The 25,247-nt window shown below is 33.7% G+C and overlaps 1 protein-coding gene across 4 annotated transcripts in view; it reads left to right on the top strand.

The window, feature by feature from the left end:
• The window catches only part of RIF1 (replication timing regulatory factor 1), a 50,964-nt gene that overhangs the window by 9,325 nt on the left and 16,392 nt on the right, over positions 1-25,247 (top strand). For 3 of the 4 annotated variants that reach the window (XM_016205719.2, XM_016205737.2, XM_016205744.2), the window contains exons 9-26: positions 4,850-4,988; positions 7,009-7,160; positions 8,412-8,529; positions 9,412-9,585; positions 9,995-10,105; positions 10,782-10,844; positions 11,270-11,370; positions 13,168-13,254; positions 13,714-13,787; positions 14,015-14,195; positions 15,081-15,188; positions 15,555-15,704; positions 18,441-18,540; positions 20,146-20,410; positions 21,559-21,601; positions 23,036-23,238; positions 23,790-23,889; positions 25,016-25,135. In XM_016205719.2, the coding sequence (XP_016061205.2) occupies positions 4,850-4,988; positions 7,009-7,160; positions 8,412-8,529; positions 9,412-9,585; positions 9,995-10,105; positions 10,782-10,844; positions 11,270-11,370; positions 13,168-13,254; positions 13,714-13,787; positions 14,015-14,195; positions 15,081-15,188; positions 15,555-15,704; positions 18,441-18,540; positions 20,146-20,410; positions 21,559-21,601; positions 23,036-23,238; positions 23,790-23,889; positions 25,016-25,135 (2,289 nt within the window). The remainder of the gene's footprint in view (positions 1-4,849; positions 4,989-7,008; positions 7,161-8,411; positions 8,530-9,411; positions 9,586-9,994; positions 10,106-10,781; positions 10,845-11,269; positions 11,371-13,167; positions 13,255-13,713; positions 13,788-14,014; positions 14,196-15,080; positions 15,189-15,554; positions 15,705-18,440; positions 18,541-20,145; positions 20,411-21,558; positions 21,602-23,035; positions 23,239-23,789; positions 23,890-25,015; positions 25,136-25,247) is intronic. The other variant, XM_087819859.1, reaches the window with a different exon arrangement.

Here is a 25,247-nt window from a genome sequence, read left to right as displayed (position 1 = left end):
TGACCATGAATAAGGTTATGCTCTCTATTTTGCTTGAGCTTTTTATATCCTTTAAACAAATGTCCTTTTCATGACCCATGTAGTGCCACATTTTTCGCATTTTGTGCTTTTTCGTGATGATTGCATTGTTTAATGGCCCCCAAGCATAGTGTTGAAGGGCTGCCTATGGTTCCTAAGTATAAGAAGGCTGATAAGTCCCATGGAGAAAGTATGGGTGTCAGATAAGCTCTGTTCAGACCTGAGTTATAATACTGTTGGCAATGAGTTCAGTGTTAGTGAATTAGCGATACACAGTTGTGCACTGCCTAATAGTGTTTAGGTCAACAGCAGACTGCATATACAATGGTGGTCCCATAAGATTGTAATGGAGCTGAGAATTCCTGTTGCCTAGTGATATCACATGTTCATGGTGGTGCTGGTGTAAACAAACCTGCATTGTCAGTTGCTTAAAAGTATATCACATACAATTATGTACGGGATGTAATATTTGATAATGGTAACAAATGACTTACTGGCTAATATATTTACTGTCCTATATTTCACAATTTTAGAGTGTACTCTTTCTACCTATTAACAAAAACTTTGCTGTAAAATACTGTACTGTGTTACCCTTGCAGCAACCTCATACATCTAGGGCTTACCTCATCTCTTGATTGCATCATTTTTTTACTGTGCTTGATTTAACCTCATGTTTTGTACAGTAGCACGCTGTGCAGGTATGTAGCCAAGAAGCTGACTATACTATATAGCCTAGGTGTGCAGTAGGCTATATCATCTAGGTTTGTGTAAGTATACTCTGATGTTTGCGCAACAACAGAATTGCCTGGTGTATTTCTCAGAACATATCTCTGTTGTTAAGCAGTGCATGACTGTTTAATAAGGTGTCTTTTAAAAACTAAACATAAAACAAAGTTGTGTATTGATTGGTTAATGCAAATGTTACCAGAGGCTCCCAGGAACCTAACTCTGCATTTTTACTAGGAGTGATGGCTCAGTGTTCCTTAATACAGTGTTCAAGATGATTACTATGGTGAATAATGAGACTTGACTATGTTCTTTCTGTAAGCCTGGTTTTCTTGAGAGAAGGGGGCGTGTTTTTCTTTATTGTGCTAAATAAATATAGTACTTATAACCATCCTAAGTGCTATATAGTTCAGTGGCATTAAATACATTCACAGGTTGTGTAAAAATCACTATTTATACCCAAAACTTTATTATCCCCAACACAGACTGTACATGTTAAGCAATTATTCCCTCTTATCCTTTCCTTCCAGCCCCTGGTAACTTCTACATTCTGTCTCTATGGATTTGCTAATTCTAGGTACTCAATATAAGTGCAATTGTACACTATTTGCCCTTCTGTGTATTATTTCACTAAGTAAGCCTCATTTTTTTCAAGGTCAAGCCATATTGTAGCACATACTACAATCCCATTGCTTTATAGAGAAACCTGCAAACTCTAGTGGCTGCATCATTGTACCCTCCTACCAATAATGCACGAGCATTCACATTTCTCCACATCCTTGTTAGAACTTGCCACTTTCCCGCTTTTGGCTATAGCCATTCCAGGAAAATGTTTGTTTTTTGTAAAACTGGGCCATTTTAATGTTTCTTTGCAATGTGATAAGTAGTTCTCTTGATTCTGGACATGGAAGACTTGGGTAGTATTCAGACACATAGTAATGGTGGTTTTCCTGGCTGGATTGTAGTCTTCAGTAATTACAAGGAGTTTCTTGTTTGAAACAGCTGACAAGCCAATAAGACTGTCTTTATGCATCCATCCATTGTTTTCAGGATTGTTAGTAACTTAAGCATATTTCCCCTAAATAACCTTGCTTCCTTGTGTCAGAAGGCCTAACTTGCCCACATTCACCTCAATGACAGTATTGGTAGTAATACCCTTAGTTTTTTATAGTGGGGATGAGGGATTTTCCTGTACACTATGTATTGACAAGCAAAAGATGACTTTCAGTTACGAATTACACGGCCTTACTGAAATGTAAGTCCATTGGCTTAAGGAATCTTTCATATTTAGATGGGTTTTAGATAAAACCGTTTTCAGCAGCTTTTAATAACCAACTTCTTTCATGCATTTTCCTGTCTGTTTCCTGTTCAAATAACAATATTTGTGCGTCTCCATGGCTATGAACCTTGGGCAGAGGGTTCTCCTTTCTTTCGTTTTTATTTGATAGTACTCAAAATAACCTTGGGACTGTTCTCTGTGTCCAGCAGAATGGCAGGTACTATTTCCTATGGAGTCTTTTCATCATTCTTTTGTTTTGTGTTTCTCTTTTTATGCATCTTATAGTTTTTTCTTTTTTTTTAAGTTTTCAAATTGAAATGGGAAAGTAGCTGCAATTTCTGTTTTTTAATCATTGATTTTTTAAAAATTTTTTTTAGAGTTGGAGAGGGGAGAGACAGAGAGAGAGAGAATCATCGAAAAGGGTCACATCTGTCAGCTACCTCCTGCACGATTTCCTACTGGGGATCAAGCTCGAAACCCGGGCATGTGCTCTGAACTTGGAATCGAATGTTGGCCGCTTGATGCATGGGACAATGCTCAATCCACTAAACCACACCAGCTGGGCTCTTTCTTTTCTTTATGTGGTCCTATTTATCTTAGAGCTTAGCCCTCAGACCAGTCATGTTTTTGAGCATTTATGAGCCCCTCAACTTCTCATAATAATCCCAGTGTTACCCATAGTGTTTATGGTAGTAGCTCAGTATATTGTTTTGTGGCATGGTGATGGCTGCCCGATTGTTTGGTAAAGAAGCCCTAAATTTTTTGGATCTCAGAGATCCAGGAGCTGACTCCACACAACTCACACAACAAGAAAGCCTTTATTTTTGTCTTGTTATTATTTTCTTAAATTTCTAATTCACTTTTTCTAGGTTTTGCTATGAAAGTAGTACTTACTATTTTAATTTTGTCATTATAGTTTACATTCAATATTATTTTGTATTAGTTAAAACTGATAAAACCATGTTTTACATTGTGATTTTGCCTCCCTTGGTGTCTCAAGTACCCACCTGGCACCATACATAGTTACTACAGTATCATTGACTGTATTTCCTGTGCTGTCCTGTAACCCGAGCTTTGTGCATTTTTAAATTGGGTGGTTTGGTTTTTGTTGTTAAGTTGTAGTTCTTTATTCTGGATATTGATTCCTTATCAGACATATGATTTGCAAATATTTTTCCCCATTCTGTTGGTTGTCTTTGCTTTCTTGATAGTATCCTTTGATGAATAAAAACTAAACTTGATGAAGTACATATAAATTAGGTAAATAGATAACCTTTTTATTTTGTTTTCTGTGCTTTTGGTGTCATATTCATGAAGTTGTTGCCAAATCAGTACATTAATCTTTTCCTTCTAGGAGCTTTATAGTTTTGGTTTGTATGTTTTCATCTTTGATCCATTTTGAATTTATTTTTGTATATAAGGCAGGGGTCCAGCTTCAGTTTTGCATGTGGATATTTCATTTTTCTCAGCGCCATTTGCTGAATAGACTTTTTCTTATTGAAAGGTCTAGACGCATTTGTAAAATGTCAATTGACAGTATATGGAAGGATTTATTTGGGGACTTCTGTTTTATTCTGTGTTCTTATGTCACTATAAGTTTTAATTACTGTAGTTTTGTAGTAGTGTAGGAGTCAAGGAAGTGCAAAGTCCTCCAGCTTTATTTTTCAGAATTGTTTTGGCTATTTGAGGGTTTTTGCAATTCCATATTGAATCTGAGGATTGGATTTTTTTCCCCCCCTGTGAAAAAAGCAGTTGGAATTTTGATGGAGATTGAGTTAAATCTGTAGATTGCTTTGGGTAGTATTGATATTTTAATGATAGTAAATATTAAGTGTCTTTAAATTTCTGCAATGCTTTGTAGCTTTTAGTGTGCAACTCATTCACTTTCTTGATTAGATTTATTTCTAAAAAGTCTTTAATTCTTTTAGGTGCTATTGTAAATGAAATTGCTTTCCTAGCTAGCTTCCTTGTCAGATTGTTGCTGAAATATAACTGATTTTCAGGTGTGGTTTTTTTTTTGGTTTGTTTTGTTTTTTGTAAATACATCTTTATTGATTTAAGGGAGAGGGAGAGAGAAACATCAATGATGAGAGTCATTGATTGGCTGCCTCCTGCTCGCCCCCAACTGGGGATCAAGCCCAAATTTGGGCATGCACCCTGACTGGGATTCAAACCGAAATTTCCTGGGTCCTAGGTAGATGCTCAACCGTTGAGCCACACCCAGCTGGGCATGATTTTCAGGTGTTGATCTTGTACTCAGACATTGTTGAATTAATTTCATTAGCTCTAGGAGCTTTCTTAAGAATTCCTTGTGATTTTAAAAACAGTTTTTTCCTGTTATTGTTTATATTCTGTTTAGATTATATATGGTTTATAGCCACCTATGACTGTTAATATTTTATCTTTTTGTGTATTTTTTAGGATGCATGTTTACTTGTCCTTAATTGTTTTTCTTGCCTATTTACTATATTTCAAAAGATTTTTTATTAGTTTCAGGGTTTAACATTTCTTATTTTTTCTTTAATATTGTATTTTTTTCATATAGGTATTCCCTTTTTGGTATTATATTGGTAAAATTTGGTATTTATCTTACCTTTCTAATTTTGTCTAATGTTTTAGAAATGCTTTATGTATTATTTGCTTCACGGAGCTTTATATTTTGTGATCTTGAATTCTGAATATGCATACAGAAATTGGTACTTTAAAAATTTTTAATTCTTAAGACTTTTACATAGCTCAAACTGAATGAATTAGACTAGTGAATGATACTAGTGCCTTTTGTATTGTTTGAAGTATTAAAATAACTTAATGATTTTTCCTTTTTAGACCTTACATCGAAGTGGGAGTTTCATTAATTCTCTATTACAGTTGGAAGAACTGGGATTTCGTAGTGGAGCACCCATAATTAAAAAAATAGCTTTTATTGCTTGGAAGAGTTTAATAGATAATTTTGCATTAAATCCTGGTAAGTAATATTTAAAAATTTTGAATATTAATGTTCAAAAAGTGACAGGATGCCATTTGTGGCTTTCTTAGTACATGCCAACACTTAGTTGAGCACTTCACCTATCTCATTTACTCATCACAATGGACTTGAGATACTAAGTATTGCTACTATTTTGGAGAGATTAAGTCATTTATCAAAGGTCACATGGCCTGGCCAATAGATGTTAGGAAACCAGTGTGATTGTTATGGAGTGAATGAACATATCAGTGACTGATGAATTTTGGTCTTTCGGGACCTTTAGAACTGTACCTAATAGTAGGTTAACATTAATATATATAAATGATTCCTTTTGACTTTCCTTAACCTCAACATCCTGTTATCCCAGTGAAGGTGTTTGATATATACATGAAGAAGAATATTTAGCCCAAAAATGGTCAGTATGTATACCTGTCTAACTGGGTAATTAATCATAGGTATAATCAAGTAGATTGATTTTTTTTTTTTCCTCCTATTTTTTTCCTACCAAAGACTTAATCCTTTCCTTTTATTGTGTTTTATAAGGTGATTATTTACATTAACTATAATTACTTTTATTGAACATATTGGTAAAAGTGCATTTCTAGGCACCAGTTAGAATTGGAAACATCACTTTTTGATGTTGCTTAGGAACTATCAGCATGAGCTTATTAATGTTCAGGACTAAATCTGTTGGCATTATATATGGTTGAGTGTTATAGCATAAAATAGGAGTGACTTAAAGAAGCTAAAGTAAGTCCAGAGCTAGAAAGTCTATGACTGGTATAGATCTAGGCAGTCATTGAGGAATCAAGTGCCTGGCTTTCTATTCTGTCATCTACAGCGTGCCTTCGTTGTAGACTACAGGAAAGAGGGAAGGCAGAGAGTAGAAATGAACTCAGTTGAGCTGGCTATCTATAATGAGAATTGTAGAAATTCCTCATACATTGCCACTTAAATCTCATTGGCTAGAAATGGCTAAACAGGAGAATAGATGAAATCAAAATTGGGCACTCATTGTCATGAGTGAAAGCAGGTCTTGTAACTAAAAGAAAATGGATTATGGTATAGCAGTTGGCAATCTCTGCTATAGGGGTTTTATTGTTGAACTGCCCTCTTGAGTACTTACAGGATTTGTTCTCACAGAGCTCTGACTTTATTTTCTTATTATAGAGAAGTTAATTGAAAACTAAATGGCAAAATAGTTGTAAAAAACATTGATGAGTGTCATCTCACCAAATACATGGCTTGACAGATATTTCAAAGCCCTTTTTAAGTCTTTTTGTTAAGTTACTTGATCACAGACTTTTTTATGTATTCCCAGTCACACTCACACACTATACACTTCTGATGTAAATATTTTGTTTAAAGAATTGGATTTAATTTTATACTGAATTTTAGTAATCTGATTATTATTGTAGCTTTAGGTGTCCAAAATCTAATGACAATAAGAGTTATAATGCTTGATAAAATAAATTAGCAAAATTTAAAAATAACAGTTTTTGACAGAATATAAAAAATATTCCTGTAAAATGGGGATAATAAGAATACCAAAGCAGTTTGGACAGCTTCTCAACGTTTTGGAATATTGAGCTAGACAGTTTGTTGTGGAGGACTGCTGTATATTGTAGAAAGTTTAGCATCATTTCTGAATGCACCTCACCTAGATGCCAGGAGCATTTTCCACACTCTGGCCTCTCAAGTTGTGACAACCCAAAATATTTTAGACATTGCCTAATGTCCCTTGATGGCAAAATCACCCCTTGCACACAGTATTTAATAAATAGCACTTGCTCCTTTTTTGATTGCCTTCTTAAGTGTTCTGGTCTAGATGTACTGCAGTTCGTTTGTCAGATGAAAATTTAGGGTGAAACAGGAGCGGCTGTTGATTAAAAAATTTTTTTTAAAAGTTACTCGCTTGCTATGGTAAAAAAAAAAAAAAAGACTTGCATACTCATTCTTAAAGTTTAATCTTTTGCTTTTAAATGTTTTTACCTGGGTGCTTATTTCATTTTCTTTTAAGAAATACTATGTAGTGCGAAAAGACTAAAGTTGTTAATGCAGCCTTTGAGTTCCATCCACGTGAGAACAGAAGCTCTAGCACTAACAAAACTAGAAGTCTGGTGGTATTTAATATTGAGACTTGGACGTCATCTTCCTGCTAATTTTGAACAGGTAACGTAATAAGTGTTGAGTATAATATTTTGTGTTTTATTAATGTGTTCTTAAATCCAGCCTTTTAGTGTTATTTTTCACTTAAAGGATATTCTCTACTTGCATGCAGTGGAGCCTCTAAAGCCGTTTAAATCAGCAAACACTCAAATATCTATTTTTTAGAGACATGAAGATCTTTAAAAAGGAATTTCATAGGGCTTAGGATATAATTGTGAGTAGAGTCAACATTACTAAAATTGAAATCAAGTCCCGTACTGGGCAGATAACAAAATTGGATTAATTCTTATTTTTTGTTTCCTTTTTCTAGGCTACTTAGTGATAGCCAGTCATTTAAATCTCATCATAGCTTTTCAATATTGTTGCAAATGATTTTACAAATTTCTTTAGATTTTGATATCCTTCTGGGCATTTAGACACAGGCTTAATCTTATCTGTACTTCTTTGTTTTTGCAGTTAATCCCATCCTTTGTTTCTGAATTTTTTTTATAGTTAAGTAAAGAAGGACAGGTGTGATAACTTTCATCTTTTTTATTGCTTATCCTGGATTTTCAAGTACATTTTACTTTTGGAGTTGTAGTCCTTCTAGTTTATGTAAATATCTGATAAGCAGTTGAGTGTATTCTTGGAAAGGGAGACTTTAAATATACTTGAATTTTTTAGCAAGTTTAAAAAAAAATTTAGTTTTTAATATATTAAGGCTTTTAAACTTGGTAGAAGATGAACTAATTAAAATTGGACATTGATATAGTAGTATGTAATTGGGATCATAATTTTTCAAAGTTCTACCATTATAACGTCCTATTAGGCTATCCTTACCCAGTTGTCCCACACATTCATTGGCATAATTTATTCTCACTGGCTAGATTTGGTGCTGGAATGGTCTTAGAAATGAGTTTGAAGTTGTCTTAGTTCATATATTTTTAGCATGTATTTCTGAAAAGCTTAAAATGAGTCTGTCTGCCAATAGCATTAAAACTCAGATGTTATTTGCAAAAACTATTTGTGTATAATTTAGAATTTAGAACTGAAACTTATAGGTAGTATGCATTTAGGGGAAAATACAGTTTAATAAAAATTTTCACTTTTCCAAATTTCAGTTTTTAGCTTGTGCATAGAAACAGCCCATAAAATTCAACATATTAAAAGAATTTGGACTGCTTCCTAAAGAAATTCAACTCTATTATGCAAGGCTCTTTTAAAGATATGAAAATTATGCAGTTTACAGATATCCTTTTATTATTACCCCAATAGGTTTGTGTGCCTCTAATTCAAAGCACAATAAGCATTGACGCTAATGCTTCACCTCAGGGCAGTTCATCTCGTGTAGCTACTTCTGCAGGCTTAAACCCTATGACCCCTCAACACAAAGGTAAGAGGTAGACATACTTGTTTTTTATCTTCTTAAAAAATTGCGTTGATGGAAGGCTTTGTTCAGTGTTCTTCGCATAAAATGGAGGAACTTCATAATTTTGGCCCCCCTATCACAAAGTCCATTACATATTCTTTTTTTTTCCTTTTTTTAAAATTTTTTAAAAAAATTGATTTCAGAGAGAGGAAGGGAGAGAAATAGAAACATCAGTGATGAGAGAGGGTCATTGATTGGCTGCCTCCTGTATGCCCCCTTCTGGGGATCAAGCCCACAACCTGGGCATGTGCCCTCACCAGGAATCGAACCTCAGTCTCCTGGATCATAGGTCGATGCTCATCCACTGAGCCAAGATGGCTGGGCCATTACATATAATTGATTATGTTTTCTGTGTTAATGCTTATTATTGTAGTTGGGAAAGATCAGCCTTTTCCCAGTATATAATGTGAGGTGCATTATGGACTCTTGTGTTTGTTTCAGATCCAGAATTTTAGAGACATTATTAAAAACAACAGATCATAACAGGTGTAAGAAATGTGGCTTAGCATATACAACATTGAAAGAAAATTATTCGCTATTATTATTTTCTGTTAGCTGTTCTGAGCCAGATTTTTATATTTAAGGAATGCCTGCGTAGTAATAATTCACAGTATGGATTAGTGCCCGAGAATTATATTAATTTAAATGGTATGTAACACTAATCTTGTGCTTAACCTAGTAATATTATTTAATTGGAACTCTCTGGGTTTTAAACAAAAATTTTCAACTCTTATTTGAGAAACACACTATTTACATTTGAAGGTACATTTCATTGGAAGGAAGTAACCAATATATTCATTTGGGCAAATAATTTAAGCTTACATAACTTATTTTTTTGCTTTAAAGGTGCTTCCCCATATGGAGCCTCTGTAACCACCCGGATGAACTTGAGTTCGAATTTTGGTGCAATGGCCACAATCCCCTCTATTCAACTTTTAGGACTTGAAATGATACTTCATTTTTTGTTGGGTCCTGAAGTTTTGAGTTTTGCTAAGGAAAACAAACTTGTACTGAGCTTAGGTATTTAATTGTTTTAAAAATAATTTCAGTTATTAAAACAGTTTAGAATACAGTCCATTGGGGTAATTCAATTGGTACTGGGATGATTTTAGAAATGAGTTTGAAGTTGTTTTAGTTCATTTATTTTTAACATGTGTTTCTGAAAAACTTTAAATGAGCCTATCTACCAATAGCATTAAAATTTAGGTAGATATTATTTGCAAAAATTGTGTGTAATTGGAATTTAGAACTGAAATTTATAGATAGTATGCATTTAAGGCAAATACAGTTTAATAAAAATGTTTTGTAATTATGAAATAAGTATAAGTTTTTTTTAATAGAAATCATGTCAGACCACCTAAAATTTTATATATTGAGAAGTTTAATTACTAAAGCTTTGTTTTACACAATTGTCTCTTTTTTATTCTAGAGCCTCTCGAACATCCGTTAATCAGCAACTCTTCTTTTTTTTCCAAATATGCGAATACACTTATAACTGCTGTTCATGATAGCTTTGTTGCAGTTGGAAAAGATGCTTCTGGTAAATAAGAGAAGTTTTAAAAATTATTTTTCAAAAAGAAAATAAAATAGGAAATATTTATATAGTGTCATCTGTTGACTAGATTGTGCTGTAAGATATAATTCATTTAATCCTCACAGTAATCTTTTGTGTTAGTCAGTTTTGCAGATACTCCATTGTTTTGAGAAGTAAATAACTCCTGCAAAGTCACGTAGTAAGTGGTAGAAATGTGATTCAAACCCAGGCTCTGTTGCACCAGCATCTACACCTAAACTCCTGTGTTCAATAGCTTATCAAATGAAGAGAAGAAATGTCATAAATAAAACTGTTATTTAATTGGCTTGGGAAATTTTTTTCTAGTGGTTTTCAGGTATCCTGATCATAGTTTTTTTCTTGTCTCAAAATTTTAAGATCTTCAATACAGAAAATACAGGTGAAGGGAAAGAAAGAAAAGAATTAACCATAGTTACATGACCCAGTGTTAATATCATACAGTCCCTTAAAAAAAACAAAAACATGTTTTGCTTTTAACAAAAATAAGGTGGTAGTGTTTTATGAACTGATTACAGAGTTGAATATTATAAGGAGAATTATATTCTAAATTAAGTATTGCTCAATTTCTTTAGTATAAGAATGAGGGGTGCCATTATAGTCGTATCTACTTTGTTCTGAAGAACTTTCCATTTTATTTTGACAGATGCAGTTGTTAGTTCTATTTGGAAGGAGCTGATTAACTTGGTGAAGTCAGTTATTGAATCAGGTAAGCACCATAATACCAATCAAATGATTTTTATAGCACTCAGTGAATTATTTGACTTTTATATATAGAATTTATTTTAAAGTAATTTTTTGAAGTAGAGCTTCCAGACTATTTAACAAAGCACTTCTTAAAAAATACATGTTTTTATTGATTTTACAGAGAGAGGAAGGGGGGGAGAGAGAGAGAAAAATTCACCGGCTGCCTCCTGCGTGACCCCTACCTGGGATCGGGCCCAAGACCTGGGCACATGTCCTGATCAGAAATTAGACCAGCAACCTCGGTGCATGGGATGACACTCAACCAACTGAGCCACACCAACCAGGGCACAAAGCACCTTTTTGATTTAGTAAAAGATTCATTTTCATAGCTCTCTTAAATGTATATTTTAACCCTAAAAATACATCCCTCCTCTTTCTTGTTCATAGGAAACAAAAAAGAGAGACCAGGTTCTGAGGTTTTGACCCTCTTATTAAAATCTTTGGAAGCCATAGTGAAATCAGAAGTATTTCCTCTATCAAAAACACTGGTAAGTACATTACCAATATGCTGGAACTGCGCTCTGGAATTGAAGTTTATATCAAAGATACTTGCACAGATCAGGAATTGGGAAAACATATCAAGTATTAATCAGGAGTTTGGCCCTGTGATAAATGCTATTCCATTGATGTAAGAGTCATTTGAAGCCAGAATAAAGTAAATGGCTATAACAACAACTATAAAAATCTTACATTGTGATAAGAAAAAGGAAAAGCTACACAGGGAACATGAGGTAAAGGACATAATACTTCAATTGAAGAAACTCAAATGAACGCTAATTTTATGACAAGATTGCTAAGCTCCACTAATTGTTACTTTATACACTTAAGAAAATATGGTAATCTTGTAGAGCTTTTGTGTTTTAAATGAACCCTTTTAAAAAAAATTCTCACCCAAGGATGTTTTTCATTGATTTTAGAGAAAGGAAGGGAGAGTGGAAACATTGTGAGAGATAAACTTCGATTGGTTGCCTCCCACATATGCCGGGGGGGATTGAACCTGCAACCCCTTATGTGCCCTGACTGGGAATCGAGCCCACCACACTTCACTGTACAGGACGACGCTCCAACCAACTGAGCCACACTGGCCAGAGCATTAAATGAAATCTTTTTAACCAACATAATGACCTTGATATTAAACATCTCTTTTATCCTATATAGTAGAGAATTAAAAAGGTAATTAGACGCATTTTTTTATATTAGTGAATCTTCTCCCAAATAAGCTGCAGATGGAGCAAACTATACCCTTACATAAATTCTGAGTCTGTTTCCTGTATGTGTTATGGAAGTATCTATGGCAGTAGAGCACAGTGATTAATAGCAAGGGCTCTGGAGCTGGTTAGGTTGAATCTCAACCTGTTTATTAGCTGAGTGAAGTAGGCTGATTTATCTACTCTTTCCTCTTTGTAAAGAGAATACAATGTTCTAACTAAATGTGTTGATAGGTGGAGAGCACTAAAGGCCAGGAACAAAATAAAATGAGTTAACAAATGCTATTGCTATCATTAGTATCTGCTTCAAATGAGTAGAGTATATGTGAAGCGTATTTTACTAACAACCCTTTTTGTTATATTATGTCACTTTAGTTATATAGTTCAGATTAATATCAGAATAGTAATATTTTGGGACAGCAGTTTTCTAGGCTTTGTCATATTTGAGAGCCGTGTCTTAGATTCAGCTTTTAGTTAGCAGTGCTTATAAATATTTGCTTCTGGTACTAGTGAGTACATAATTCATTGACGAATTTCTTTTTGCAATACAAAAAGATAGAAATAGCCTCAAGAGCCATTAATAGAAAAATGTTTGCATAAATTTTGTATGTTCATATAACAGTTAGGTTTGTGTCTACATACATTGATGTGAAAATTCCACAACACAGACAGGTGAAGAAGGTTAGTTTCATAGTATCTCAGTATAATATTGCTAATGGTGTAAAAGAATATGACAGCCACACCTCAAAGATACGGTTTTTTGGTTTACTTACCTATTTGAAAATTTGGATGGTCTAGAAAAATAAACTCAAAACTTGCATTGATTATCCCTGGAAATGAAGGATGACTTTGTCATTTTAGTTTTTCCATTTCTGTATTTGAACTTTTTAAATTAATGCAAATGTATTTTCATTAATACATGAACATAATAACCTCTTGAAGTTTTTTAGCTAATGTGTTAAATGAAAGTATCATAACATTGTTAAATTAAAAATAGAGTTAATGCTATGTAGGTTTTTGCTATATAAAGTACTATATTTTATGGATAACTTACAATATAACCTTTATTTTTCTTAGGTCCTCATGGAAATTACAATTAAAGGACTTCCTCAGAAAGTTTTAGGTTCACCGGCATATCAGGTTGCTAATATGGATATTCTTAATGCAAGTATCTTAAATGTAATTATGTGATTAAAACAAGCCAAAAAGAAAAAGTTCCATGATTTCCCTTTATTAAAATGATGAGGTTTAGATTGTAAAATTTTGAGAGATACAGATTTGGATTTGATGATTATGTTACAGAAAAAATTGATAGATGAATTAATAAATTGATGTAAAGAATTAAATATGGCACTATTAATGGAACTGTTTTATATCTGGAATCTCACAATTTCTCAGTGTACATGGAACAGATATGATTAAAATATAAAGAGCTTACTTCTTTGGGCAGTTTATTCAAATACATTTGTTATCTTTTTTGTCATATCGTAAGTAATGTCATGTTAAATTTCTCAACCTTAAAAGGATCATGTTTCACATAACTGATTGTAGAAAAGAAGTGTAACAAGAAGATAATACTCTTTATAACAAGAAAATTGACTGCAATCTTCCATCTTTCTTCAGGGAACTCCCGCTTTGTTCTTAATTCAGTTAATTTTCAACAATAATCTCTTGGGATATGGTGTAGAAGATGAAAGGTAATTTAAACTGAAAATATTTTTTATGTTCATCTTAGAAAGGTGACTGTGATGAATGAGGTTCTTTGGGTTAGCATAATACATCATAAATTTTGTAAAAAATCAAAAATAAGATGGAATTCATTTCTTGTTTCCTTGTCAGTTATTTTTAGAATTTTGTTGCAGTGTAATTAATGCATTTTGTCAAAAAGTACAGGTTAACCCATGGTTTGCAATTTTTTCTTCAGGTTTTTTCTTAATCTGGAAACACTTGTAGGTTGTGTTCTTTCTGGTCCAACTTCACCACTAGCTTTCAGTGACTCTGTTTTAAATGTTATTGATCAAAATGCAAAACAGTTGGAAAACAAGGAGCATCTCTGGAGAATCTGGAGTATTATAGTCATTCCATTGACTGAATTGATTAATCAGGTATGATATAAAACTGCTACATATTTATGTTTCCCCCAAAATTTAAAGAATTTTTTTTCTTGTTCGAGCATATGGAGAAATGAATAGAAGCTTGCATTTGAGTAGGTGTTAAATATTTTTTCCTGCAGGATTGGTTAATTTTCTACTCTTTAGATGAATTCTGCCTGATTGTTCAAGAAAGTGTAATTTATGAGGGACTTACCCAGTCTATTTTCTCCAATAGAGGTTATAAACCTAGAAGACTCACATATGATAGAAATTTTTATGCATATATCTCAGGTTCTTTCAGTATTTCTATTATGGGGAATAATAACTCATCTTGAGTAGATTGTATATTAGGATTCCCATGATCAAGCCATGTTGGTGAAGTCATATAGTAGAACCTAAATCAGTAATATGTTGAGAGTTGATTAACCCTTACAGTTAAATATGTGGCAATATTGGCAGGGTGTAGAGCTCACGTTCTGTCACTATTGGTGGTTTGTCAATCTTTAAATGGTATTATTCTTTGGGAAATATTTCACCATGACTCAAACGAAGTGATGACTCCAAAGAATTTATTAAGCGATACCGCAATAGCCTTTAATGTGGCTACTCAAGCCAGTACCTGGCATTATTATATCTTCTCTGTCTCATTTAAATAGGATTAGGGTGATCCTAATCCTATTTGACTTTTTTTTTTTTTTTTTTTTTTAAATATCTGCAAAATCCCTGTTTCCAAATAAAATCACATTCGGTTATGGGTGTGAGGAGTTTACCATCTCTTGAACATCTCAACATTGAGGGACATAATTCTGTTCACTACACATAGTAAGATGTTAATGATTATTACACTAGAATTAGGTGATAGTGTATCTAACTTCTTTATAATTTTTCTTGTTTCAGACCAATGAAGTGAATCAAGGTGATGCCTTAGAACATAATTTTAGTGCCATCTATGGTGCATTGACTTTACCAATAAATCACATTTTTTCAGTACAGAAATTTCCAGTGGTAAGGCAATGTGAAATTTTTACTTAAAGAATTTGCATTTTTCTGAAAAGGTCATTTCATCTCTTATTCCTACAGTAGTTTTTCCTAAAATAAGACTTTCTTATGACTTAATCAATATAGGGGAAAGGAAAATGGAGAAGGAAGAGAGAAGTTCCATTTAACACTTGTTAACTGTTGTTATTGTGGCATTAGAGCTTTGTTGGGGGGTGGGGCAAACTTAAATACCCTACACTAGCTCCTTCTATGACAATTTAATGTTAGTGTTTATTAAAATGTTAAAGATGTATTCTATTAGGTGTTTAACATGTAAATAAATACTTAAGTTTTTGGTGGTGGTTTTTTTTTTTGTTTGATTTTTACTGTTAGGCCACCATGAAGACCTTACTTAGAACTTGGTCAGAATTATATAGAGCATTTGCCCGCTGTGCTGCTTTGGTGGCAACTGCAGAAGAGAATTTGTGTTGTGAGGAGCTTTCTTCCAAGATAATGGCCAATTTGGAAGATGAAGATTGTTCAGTAAGTTTATCCTGATACTGACCTTTTTATTTAATGGATTATTTTTAAGTAAATGGAAATAACATTTGTGCACATCGTCGATTGACTGCCTCCTGCATGCCCCTGATGGGGGATCGAGTCAGCAGCCTAGGCATGTGCCCTAACTGGGAATAGAACCTTGAACCTGTAACCTCTTGGTTCCTGGGTTGATGTTCAACCACTGAGCCACATGCAGGGCTCAGCCTTGTTTCTTTTTTTTTTTTTTTCTTCTCAAAATATATCTCTATTGACCTCAGAGAGAGGAAAGGAGAGGGAGAGAGAGAGAGAAACATCAATGATGAGAGAGTCACTGATCGAGCCCTCAACTCAGGCATATGCCCTGACCGGGAATCGAACCCTGATCGCCTGGATCCTAGGTCGACGCTCAACCACTGAGCCACGGCCAGCAGGGCTCGGCCTTGTTTCTTATATCCCAGTTTTTCTTCCTTGATTTGCTTTACCATATTTTATTCTTTAACCCTTTGCGGTCGTTTGTCTACTCTCAGCCACCAAAGCTTTTTTACCGTTCCGGTCGTATGTCTGCTCTCAGCCACCACAGCAAGGAACCGTACGAATCTTAACTCTAGTCATTCATGTATCAGTTCATAATTTCTCTTGTTTATCCTTCATAATCTTGCATGTTATGTATCACTGCTCTTTCAATGGAAATTAATTCCGACCAGTACGACACCCATGTCCAAATTTAATACAACCGCAAAGGGTTAAGATACAAGACAACCCTGGCTGGTGTGGCTCGGTTTATTGAGAAACTTCCCATGCATCAGGAGGTTGTCGTGTAGTGTCCCTGTCAGGGCACATGCCCTGTGTTTTGGACTCAATCCCCACTAGAGGGCATGCAGAAGGCAGCCGATCAATGACTCACTCATCATTCATGCTTCTGTCTCTCCCTCTCCCCCTCCCCCCTCTCTAAAATCAATAAAAACATTTAAAAAGAAAAAAGGACTAATTGTTAGCAAACTTATATTTATATGACTGATACTGCGTTATCCAATATGCAGTCAATTCATTAGTTGTGATTTGTAGGTCCCAGAAAATTTGTATCATAAAATGTTGAAGTAAAGTTAATTTGTTATAGCTTCTGTTGCAAATACACAGTTCGATATTAATTTTTTATTTGTTCTGTAAAGCTTTAGGGCTTTCCCCCTTTGTTTGGAATATATACAGTTCACCAGGGTCTGTCTTGGCATCTTTTTACATTATTCTTTCAAATACTTGATAGACCTTAAGCACCATTTTACTTGTTTTTTAGAACTTTTGGGTTTACCTTGTGTCCCTATTATTTCTCTACATATGTTTGTGTTTTGCTTTCTTATTTTTTATCCTCACCTGAGAACATGCCTAGAGAGGGGAAGGGAAAGAGAGATTTCTTTGTACGAGCCCCAACCTCGTATCCAACTGGCAACCTTTCAGCGCACAGGATGACTCTCGACCAACAGCCACTCCAGCTGGACTGTATTTTGTTTTTGGTACTGCTTTCTGGGAGCTTGATATTTCTGTGTCCATTCCTTTGCATTACTTTTATAATGTTTTTGTCTTTACATTTAGTAGTTCAAGTGGATGTGATTTCCTCTTTCAGGGATATTAGTTTCCTCTGTTTCTGTTATTAGCTCTTCCTCATGGATTAGTTCTGTTGGTATTTAGCATTCCTTCACAGTAGTGGTTCTCCTGATTGTGGTAAGGGTGTTAATATTGAGTAATACTGGTATTTGGAATATGTTTTCTAATCCAAGAGAGTCCCTGTTTTCTGGCTTCATAGCAAGGTATAGTTACAGGCATCTTTTACCTTGTCATTGTGAGCAAGGAAGCACATTTTCTGTATGAGTGTGTAGATTGTCATCTGGGTTGACCTTCCACTGGTTTTCACAGGTTAATTGGGGCACTACCTTCCTTCTCCTGTCCCTTAACACCATTGGGGGAGGCTGTCTTTGGGGGCAAACATCTGAATTAGTCCAGTGAAGTGGACAAATGGAAGGTAATGGACATTTAAAGGAAAAAGAAAGTGCAACCGTTTTATAGATCTTTAATTTCAGTAGTCTTTTAATTAACCATTTGTTTTTATAATAACTGTCACGTCTTTTCCCAGAACCCTCAATGTGTCTTCCATTTCTCAGGTTCTGCTAGGAAAGCTATTTTTGAGGTGTTTTTTGACTCATTTTGCTGGGGATTTCCTTCCTTTTTTAGTCTTTCCCCTGAAACCTGTCACCACATCCCCACCTAACCTCCCCTTTACATAAATTTCCAGAAAAATTTCAGATACTTTATGGGTTTATTTTTATTTCAGTTAGATTGGAGGGGGAGGAGGAAAGGGTATGAGGAAGCTTAGCAACCTTTTGATTTTTTTTCTCAGGGTTTAGTGAAGACGAAATTTTCAAGAGGAATTTGATAAAGAATCTTATTATAAATGTAGCTCTTCCATTCTCAGTTTATTTGTATGCTGAGTTTTCTGGCCATCTTAAAGCTGAATAATTTTCTCTGTATCTTGAGAAACAAAAGTATAGTACTTGGCACACAGCACTTAACTGAGAAATGTTTGTAACTATGTGTTTAATGTAGTTTACATGGTATAAGCAATGACTTGTATGTTATTGTAAATTATATACAGGAGTCAAAGTCTTAAAACTTTTGTTGATGCTTACTAGTTTTGAGAACTATGTCAGTAATTGAAATGTTTTAATACTTTTAAATATTTTTTCCTAGAATTTGTTGTTCTTGGATAGGATCATTCATATTATTACTGTAGTGGTTGATTGCATCGATTTCTCACCATATAATATTAAAATTCAGTCCCGAGTTAAATGTAAGTATTTTCTTTACTTGTATTTGTTAAACATTTTTTTAAACATGTCTCTAAATTGTTGTCATGGCAAATTTTAATCTTTTCCCCCACCTCATTTTACCTACTTTGGACATTGTATAACCATGTCAGTTACTATGTTAGGAACACTTATTGAAGTGCACTCATTCTCTCCTTCTCTCACAATGATACTAGAGAAGTAATGCTGTGTGTTTTTCCCCCCAGTGTGCTATGTCAACAGGCACACAATTCCAGTTTGTTCATTACTGGTGATGTTAACATTATACTGTATGTTTAGATGGTATGTGCCAAGTTTTCCACTGTAAAGTAAATTAGTAAATACTTGTAATTAAGAAATTAATGTTTTGTGGCAGATACTTTGAGATATTTAAATACCCTGTTCCTCAGCAAACTTACAGCCATGAGTTTATCATTCATTGATGCTTTTTGCCTGAAACACTATGATGATTCCCAAAGTGAGAATTTATATTTCCAAGGAACATGGTTCCTTTTAGCTGAGAATGGCATTTAGAAACTATATGATCTGATCATTGCTACTAAGGTATCACTGCTCCTAGATCATCTCAGTGGACAGAGGTGGAAGAAATAGGTGTGTTCATGAACTAAACAGTTAACCTGTTTCTCTAGATATTTGAGTCTTACCCTTTCCTCTATTTACCTACCTTCTCTAATAGTGAGACTCCCAGTCCCCATTACCCTCAATATATTTACTGTTTAAAAATTATCTTGTATGTATCTCCTGACTCACAGACTGTCTTCTTTGCCTCAGCATGCTGGCCAAGAATTTTGGGGTAGCCATTCCAATTTATATTCCCATGTCTGGGAAATTGCTGTTTCTAGGAAGGAATATTGACTTCCGTTTAGTAGCAACACTTGTTTTTTACTTTACCACATGATATTTTTTGATAGATTATAGATTTCTCTTGAATCTGACATATCTAACCTTAAAATACTAGATTCTGTTAGGGAAACAAAGGTAATTTTGGAATGGGTTCAATTTTTTTTAGAGGACAAATACCTGGTTTTCCCTGTAGGTAGGTATCTTAAGTGAGATGGAGTCTAAGAAGGGCACAAAAGGATGTTGGACAGCGCTTTTGAGACATGTTTTTTCTTTAAATCTAGGCCACTTTTTCTTTTTTAATTCTTAGAACTTTTGGATCTCTTAACTTGTTTAGTGTTATTTCTGGGTTCATGTACTATATAGATGAGCCAAGAAGCAATAGTTTCTAAGGCAATTTTTTTTCTTATTTTTGTAAACTGACTTTTAACATCTAATTTTGGAACCTATCATATAATTTAGTACTTTCTTACAAATTAGTTGTTGTAATTCCGAGACCATAAAATAAAAATTTGAAATGCTTCCTTAGAGAAAATAAGATTCATTTTTTCTTTTATCTCTAACTTTTGTTTTAAAGATGTTATAATGATATTTATCCATTAATGGTATGTACATAATTTTAAGATTTGTGGGTATTACTAAAGAAGAAAGTATATTAGATTTATCTGTCATTTAAATGTTAGATATAAAGATGGACAGTGATACTTTTCATAGTACTTGAGTTTTTAATAAATTCAATTTTATCTTAGCACTGAAGAGACCTTCAGATTGGTCCAAAAAGAAGAAGGAACCCCTGGGAAAATTGGCTTCTTTATTTAAACTTATTGTGAGAGTCATGTATTCTTTCCACACTTTGAGCCTCAAGGAAGCACATTCTGATACTCTCCTCGCTGTTGGGAACTCAATCACCAGTATTCTTTCCAATGTACTTGGCCATATTTCTTTGCCTTCTATGATCCGAAAAATATTTGCAACTTTAACAAGACCTCTGGCATTATTTTATGACAACTCAAAGTAAGTATGTGGGCTTAATAGCTTTGAAGTATATGTATATAATTTAGATCTAGGTAGCAAACTTTTGTGATTTTCCTGTCAACTTTTTTGCTGATAGTAATTTTTTAAATTTTAGTGGAGAGGATAATATATTAAACCATGCTTTTGTTAAAAAAATAGTTGAAATAGTACATAAATATAAGGTAGGAATTAGTTGCCTTTTAATTTTATGTGCTAGCCCAACCCCCTTTTCCATTTAGTGCATATCTTTTTACATTTTTTAATACAAACAAGCGTACCTATTAAATGTATGAATATGAAAGCATATTCGACATGCTACTTTGCAATTAAGTATATGGTATGGACTAAGTATATTATGTGCACCTTGCTTGCACCATGCACGTAAGAATCTCATTCTTTTTAATGTTTGCATAGGGTTTCATGAAACTTACCTATATTTCTGTTGCTGGACAGAATGTTTTTTTCCTAGCCTTTTCCTGCTTAACTTACAATATTGCAGTTGAACGTACTTGTACATAAATCATTGTCTACATTTGCTACTTTCTGCAGAATAAGGTCCTAGAAGTGAAATTATTGGTTCAAAAGGGTACACACATTTAATTTTCTGAATTACCTCCCAAAGTTTGTGTTAATGTACATTTAAGTGAAACAAGTAATGCCTTAAAAAAATCTGAAAAATTGCAGATAACATACTTTTAAAAAGCAGTTGCAAGGATTCATCAGTGTTTTTTATAACAAGTTCATATTGTTCAATCATAATATAACCTATATTTTATAGATTAAATTCACAGAGAAAGTTTTAGGAACACATAAAGAACAAAATAGAAATTCATATCTATTATTTTGGAAATTTTTTTATAGTTCTTAAGCTTCGTCAGAAATAATTCATAACCTTTTTTTTAAAAAAGGGTACAGAAACAATTGATATTAATATTTTGAGGTTTATTCCAGATATTTTTCTTTCATTCCTTTTTTAAAGATAAGTCTGTATCATACTTTATGTTTGATAATTTGGCATTTTTTTTAAAGTCTTAGGGCAATTTTTTATATCACTATACATGCATGTCTCACTTTTATGGTTGCGTTACTGTATTTTAGGTTTAACTTTCTAAAATATAAATGGTATTGCATGTTTTTTTTCTTCACAGGTTTGATCAAGTTCCGAAAGTGTACAGTTGTATGAACAACAAGGTAAAAACAGACAATTACCCATAAACATACTATTATAATGAGAAAATGTTAGGGCTTAAATAATTGTCTTCCTTAAATATAATTCTGCTGATTTTTAAAGGGGTTATTATAATACTTTGACACTAATGGAAATATAATAACATGACAGAAACAATCAAAGGATAGTTTATTCTGTATGTTTGTTAAAAACAAGTTACGTTCACAGAGTTTTCAGGTAAGGAATCTGGGCCTGCCAGAATTAAATCAGGCTCTCTGGACCTCTTTCCCTGTTCTGAAATCGATTTGCTTTATCCCAGTGGCCTTCAAACTTTCTCCTGCACCAGAATTACCTAAAGGCTTTAGCCCTGTTGCACAGAGCCTGAGAATGTGCGTTTCTGACAAGTTCCCAGGTGACGCTGTTGCTGCTGGTCCAAGGCCCACATTTTAAGAAACAATGATCTGTACCCTCTGGACCACATTTTCTTCCTGCTGGTTCACAATAAAGTTTTTACTTTTTTCAAAGGATAGTTTTTTAAAGGAGGATTTAATAATGTTGCTTTAAATTCATATAACTCGTTCATTCCTATCTTACCTCTTTATGTGAGGGTAATTGGTTTCAATTGTTCTATATGTTCAACTGTATAAACAGTTGTAATGGATATAAAAACAATTTTTTTCTGTTAATGGAAAATAAGCTTGAAATAAGGTTATAATATTACTAAAGTAAACTCACGTGATAATTTGTCAGCTTATAAAGTGAAGTATGTATTGAAGGTAATGGTTGGGAGATTTTTAAAAGCCATTTGAGTTTTTACATTTTTAAAATTTTCATCCACCAACTTTATTTAGGATTCAATACTAAAAGCCAGAAGAAGTTTTAAAAACCACTTTTAATCCCATTTTTCGGTAGTGTTATTACATTAGGAATCTTTTTACATTTTTCCATACAGAAGAACAAACATACATGTCTGTGTGCAGGGTTGTTACCGACTGCACGTGGTGGGAACATGCCTTTTAACCTCAGGCCTTGGGCCAGGCCCTGCCTCGCTGTCCTTGCAGCACCCGAGCCGACTTCTGAAATGTTCCACACAGTAGAACCTCAGCTTCCCTGCGTCCCTAATCCCAAAGCCAGGCCTTTGGTCCCCTCACCCTTCCCAAACCCGGACCCCGCCCCCCCCCCCCCAGCACCCTATACTGCGCCTGCCTGGGGGCTGCTGGAGGGGAAGCAAGCCCCGCCCAGACCCCGCCAAATCCCTCGAAATCTCTCTTGTTCCCCAGGATCTTCGCCCTAACGACTCTGTACCTGGAACGTTCTCAAAAGCAATATGATTTTTAAAAATTGACTTCATCACATATTCTTTGTGTATTTTAATTTAGTACGCTCTGCTTTTATTTTTTCTGCTTTAAGTGTAACATTTTCAAATGTTGCCCTAATAACACATTTTTCTTTCTTAGTTAGAAAAGCTACTAGGAGAAATCATTGCTTGTCTACACTTCAATTACACTGGAACTTATGACACTGAACTTCTTGAACAGATCTCCCCATTATTATGCATAATATTTTTGCACAAGAATAAACAGATTCGAAAACAGAGTGCTCAGTTCTGGAATGCCACATTTGCTAAAGTGACGGCGTTGATTTATCCTGAAGAGTTAAAGTATGCTAACTGCAAAATTCTTATATATTCTATTTTGATCATGTAAATTCACTTTTTGGTTTTAACATAAAATTTTCTTACCAGAAATTATTGCAGAGAATTTCTTAGTTGAAATATTGTTATGCTAGTCATTAAACATTATTTGACCATTTGTTTGGTTTTAGACTAGTAACCTCTTGGTTTTAGGAACATAAAAAGCAACTTGAAATTATCCTTAATAAAACAAACAGAAAAGGCAGGAAATTGTTCGTTATTAAATCTAGGTGTGTGCACATGGGTACCTAATGTAATTATCTGCCTTTGCTTCAAATTTTCTACATTTAAAATTTGGAAAATTTGAAAAGTTTTTTAAAAAAAATTGAAATCAGAAGAATTTAGCAAAAAATTTAAATATTGCCAGTAATTTCTCTCAGTTTTATATATGGAGAGTATGGAATAGTCTTTAAGCTGGATGTATTTTGCCACTTAAAATTAAAGTGTTCTTGTTAATATCAATATTCACCAGCACTACTTGATTCAAAATATGTATGTTTATGTGTTTTTTTAAAAAGACCTATACTAAGACAAGCCAAAGAAAAATTCCTACTGCTGTTGCCTGGTTTGGAAAGTGTTGAAATTATGGAGGAATCCAGTGGACCATATTCAGATGCAGTGAGTTTGTTCTTTTTACTTTTGAATGATGTTTGATCAGTTTGTTTAATGTGATTTTTAAAAGGTCAAAAACTTAGACTGTTTTATTGAAGTGATAAGTAAGTACAACCTGGACAGATGCTTCATAATAAAGGATTTTTTTCTATAAAGTCAATTAATTGGCTTGAAATACATTTATGACTTAAGGGCAGAAAATTTCATCCTAGATTTTTGTGTAAATTTCTGGTGCCTGTTCATTAATGATCTCTTGAATTACTGTACCTCATGTGAACTGTTTTGCAAAGGCTGTAAATTATTAAAATACATGTTTAAATGTTGCTTTTTAGATAAACTAGGAGTAGTAGTTACTTGTCCACGTCTAAGCAAGAGCTACCCTTTATTTTCTCATTTCTTTGCATTGAATCATTCCTTCTGTCAGAAAAGCACATCTTTGCACAATTGTTATTTTGGCTAATGATAACCTGATTACTATTTGAAGATGAAGGAGTAAAGGCATGTATACCCCATTGAAGTGGAACACCCTTAGACAACATTTTTCTTCAATAGCAATGTAGTTTAGCTGTGTTTTGTTTAGAACCTGTAAAAAACAGAAGGTGGTATAGCTTGCCAAATACCCTATTTAATTTTGGATTTTGGCTGAAATAAAACTGATTTAATAAATAAGTCTAGAACGCTGAGGCTTATTTATTGTAATTTGGCCTGAAAAACCCATATAGTCTTTTGAGAGGGATATGATAGTTAGTATTTTCTATTATACATGCCTTATTGTTTAATGTTTAAAGTTTTATGGCTTTGGTTTTTCTTTTAGAACTATTTCCAGTAGTAGGTGTATTTTGAGTTTAGTGATTTTTATTTTTATTTCTGTATTTATATGGTATATCTTGTTTTCAGAATTCATAAAATTAAGTGGTGCAAAACAGCTGTTGTTTAAGTTGGGGATACCAAATCTATTTGCTGTTATTGAAATTGACATTGCCTTTCTTTTCATTGATGTGATTTTGCTAGGGTTGAATAGTGAAAAGAAATTTGAAATGAGTATACATTACATTGGAAATTTTAAAACGTGAAAAGGGAAATAAAGTAGAACAGTTGTACTTATTGAAATTGTTTTATTTGCCATAAACAGACAGAAAACTCACAATTAAATATGAAGATAAGTGGCATGGAAAGAAAATCAAGTGGAAAAAGAGATTCTTTTTTGGCAAAACCAAAGGGTTCAAAAGAAAATATGAAATCACCAGCCAAAGTATGTTTTTTCAAATTTTATTTCACAGAACTTTTAAAAGTAAAGTGTATGGTAGCTTGAAAGCACGCAACTTCTACTTTGAAGAAAAATTGGTTAAAGACTAAATGTAGGA

The sequence above is a fragment of the Miniopterus natalensis genome, chromosome 8 (assembly GCF_054644295.1).
Source record: "Miniopterus natalensis isolate mMinNat1 chromosome 8, mMinNat1.hap1, whole genome shotgun sequence".
NCBI classification, from domain to species: domain Eukaryota; kingdom Metazoa; phylum Chordata; class Mammalia; order Chiroptera; family Miniopteridae; genus Miniopterus; species Miniopterus natalensis.
This window is presented reverse-complemented; position numbering and strand designations above follow the sequence as displayed.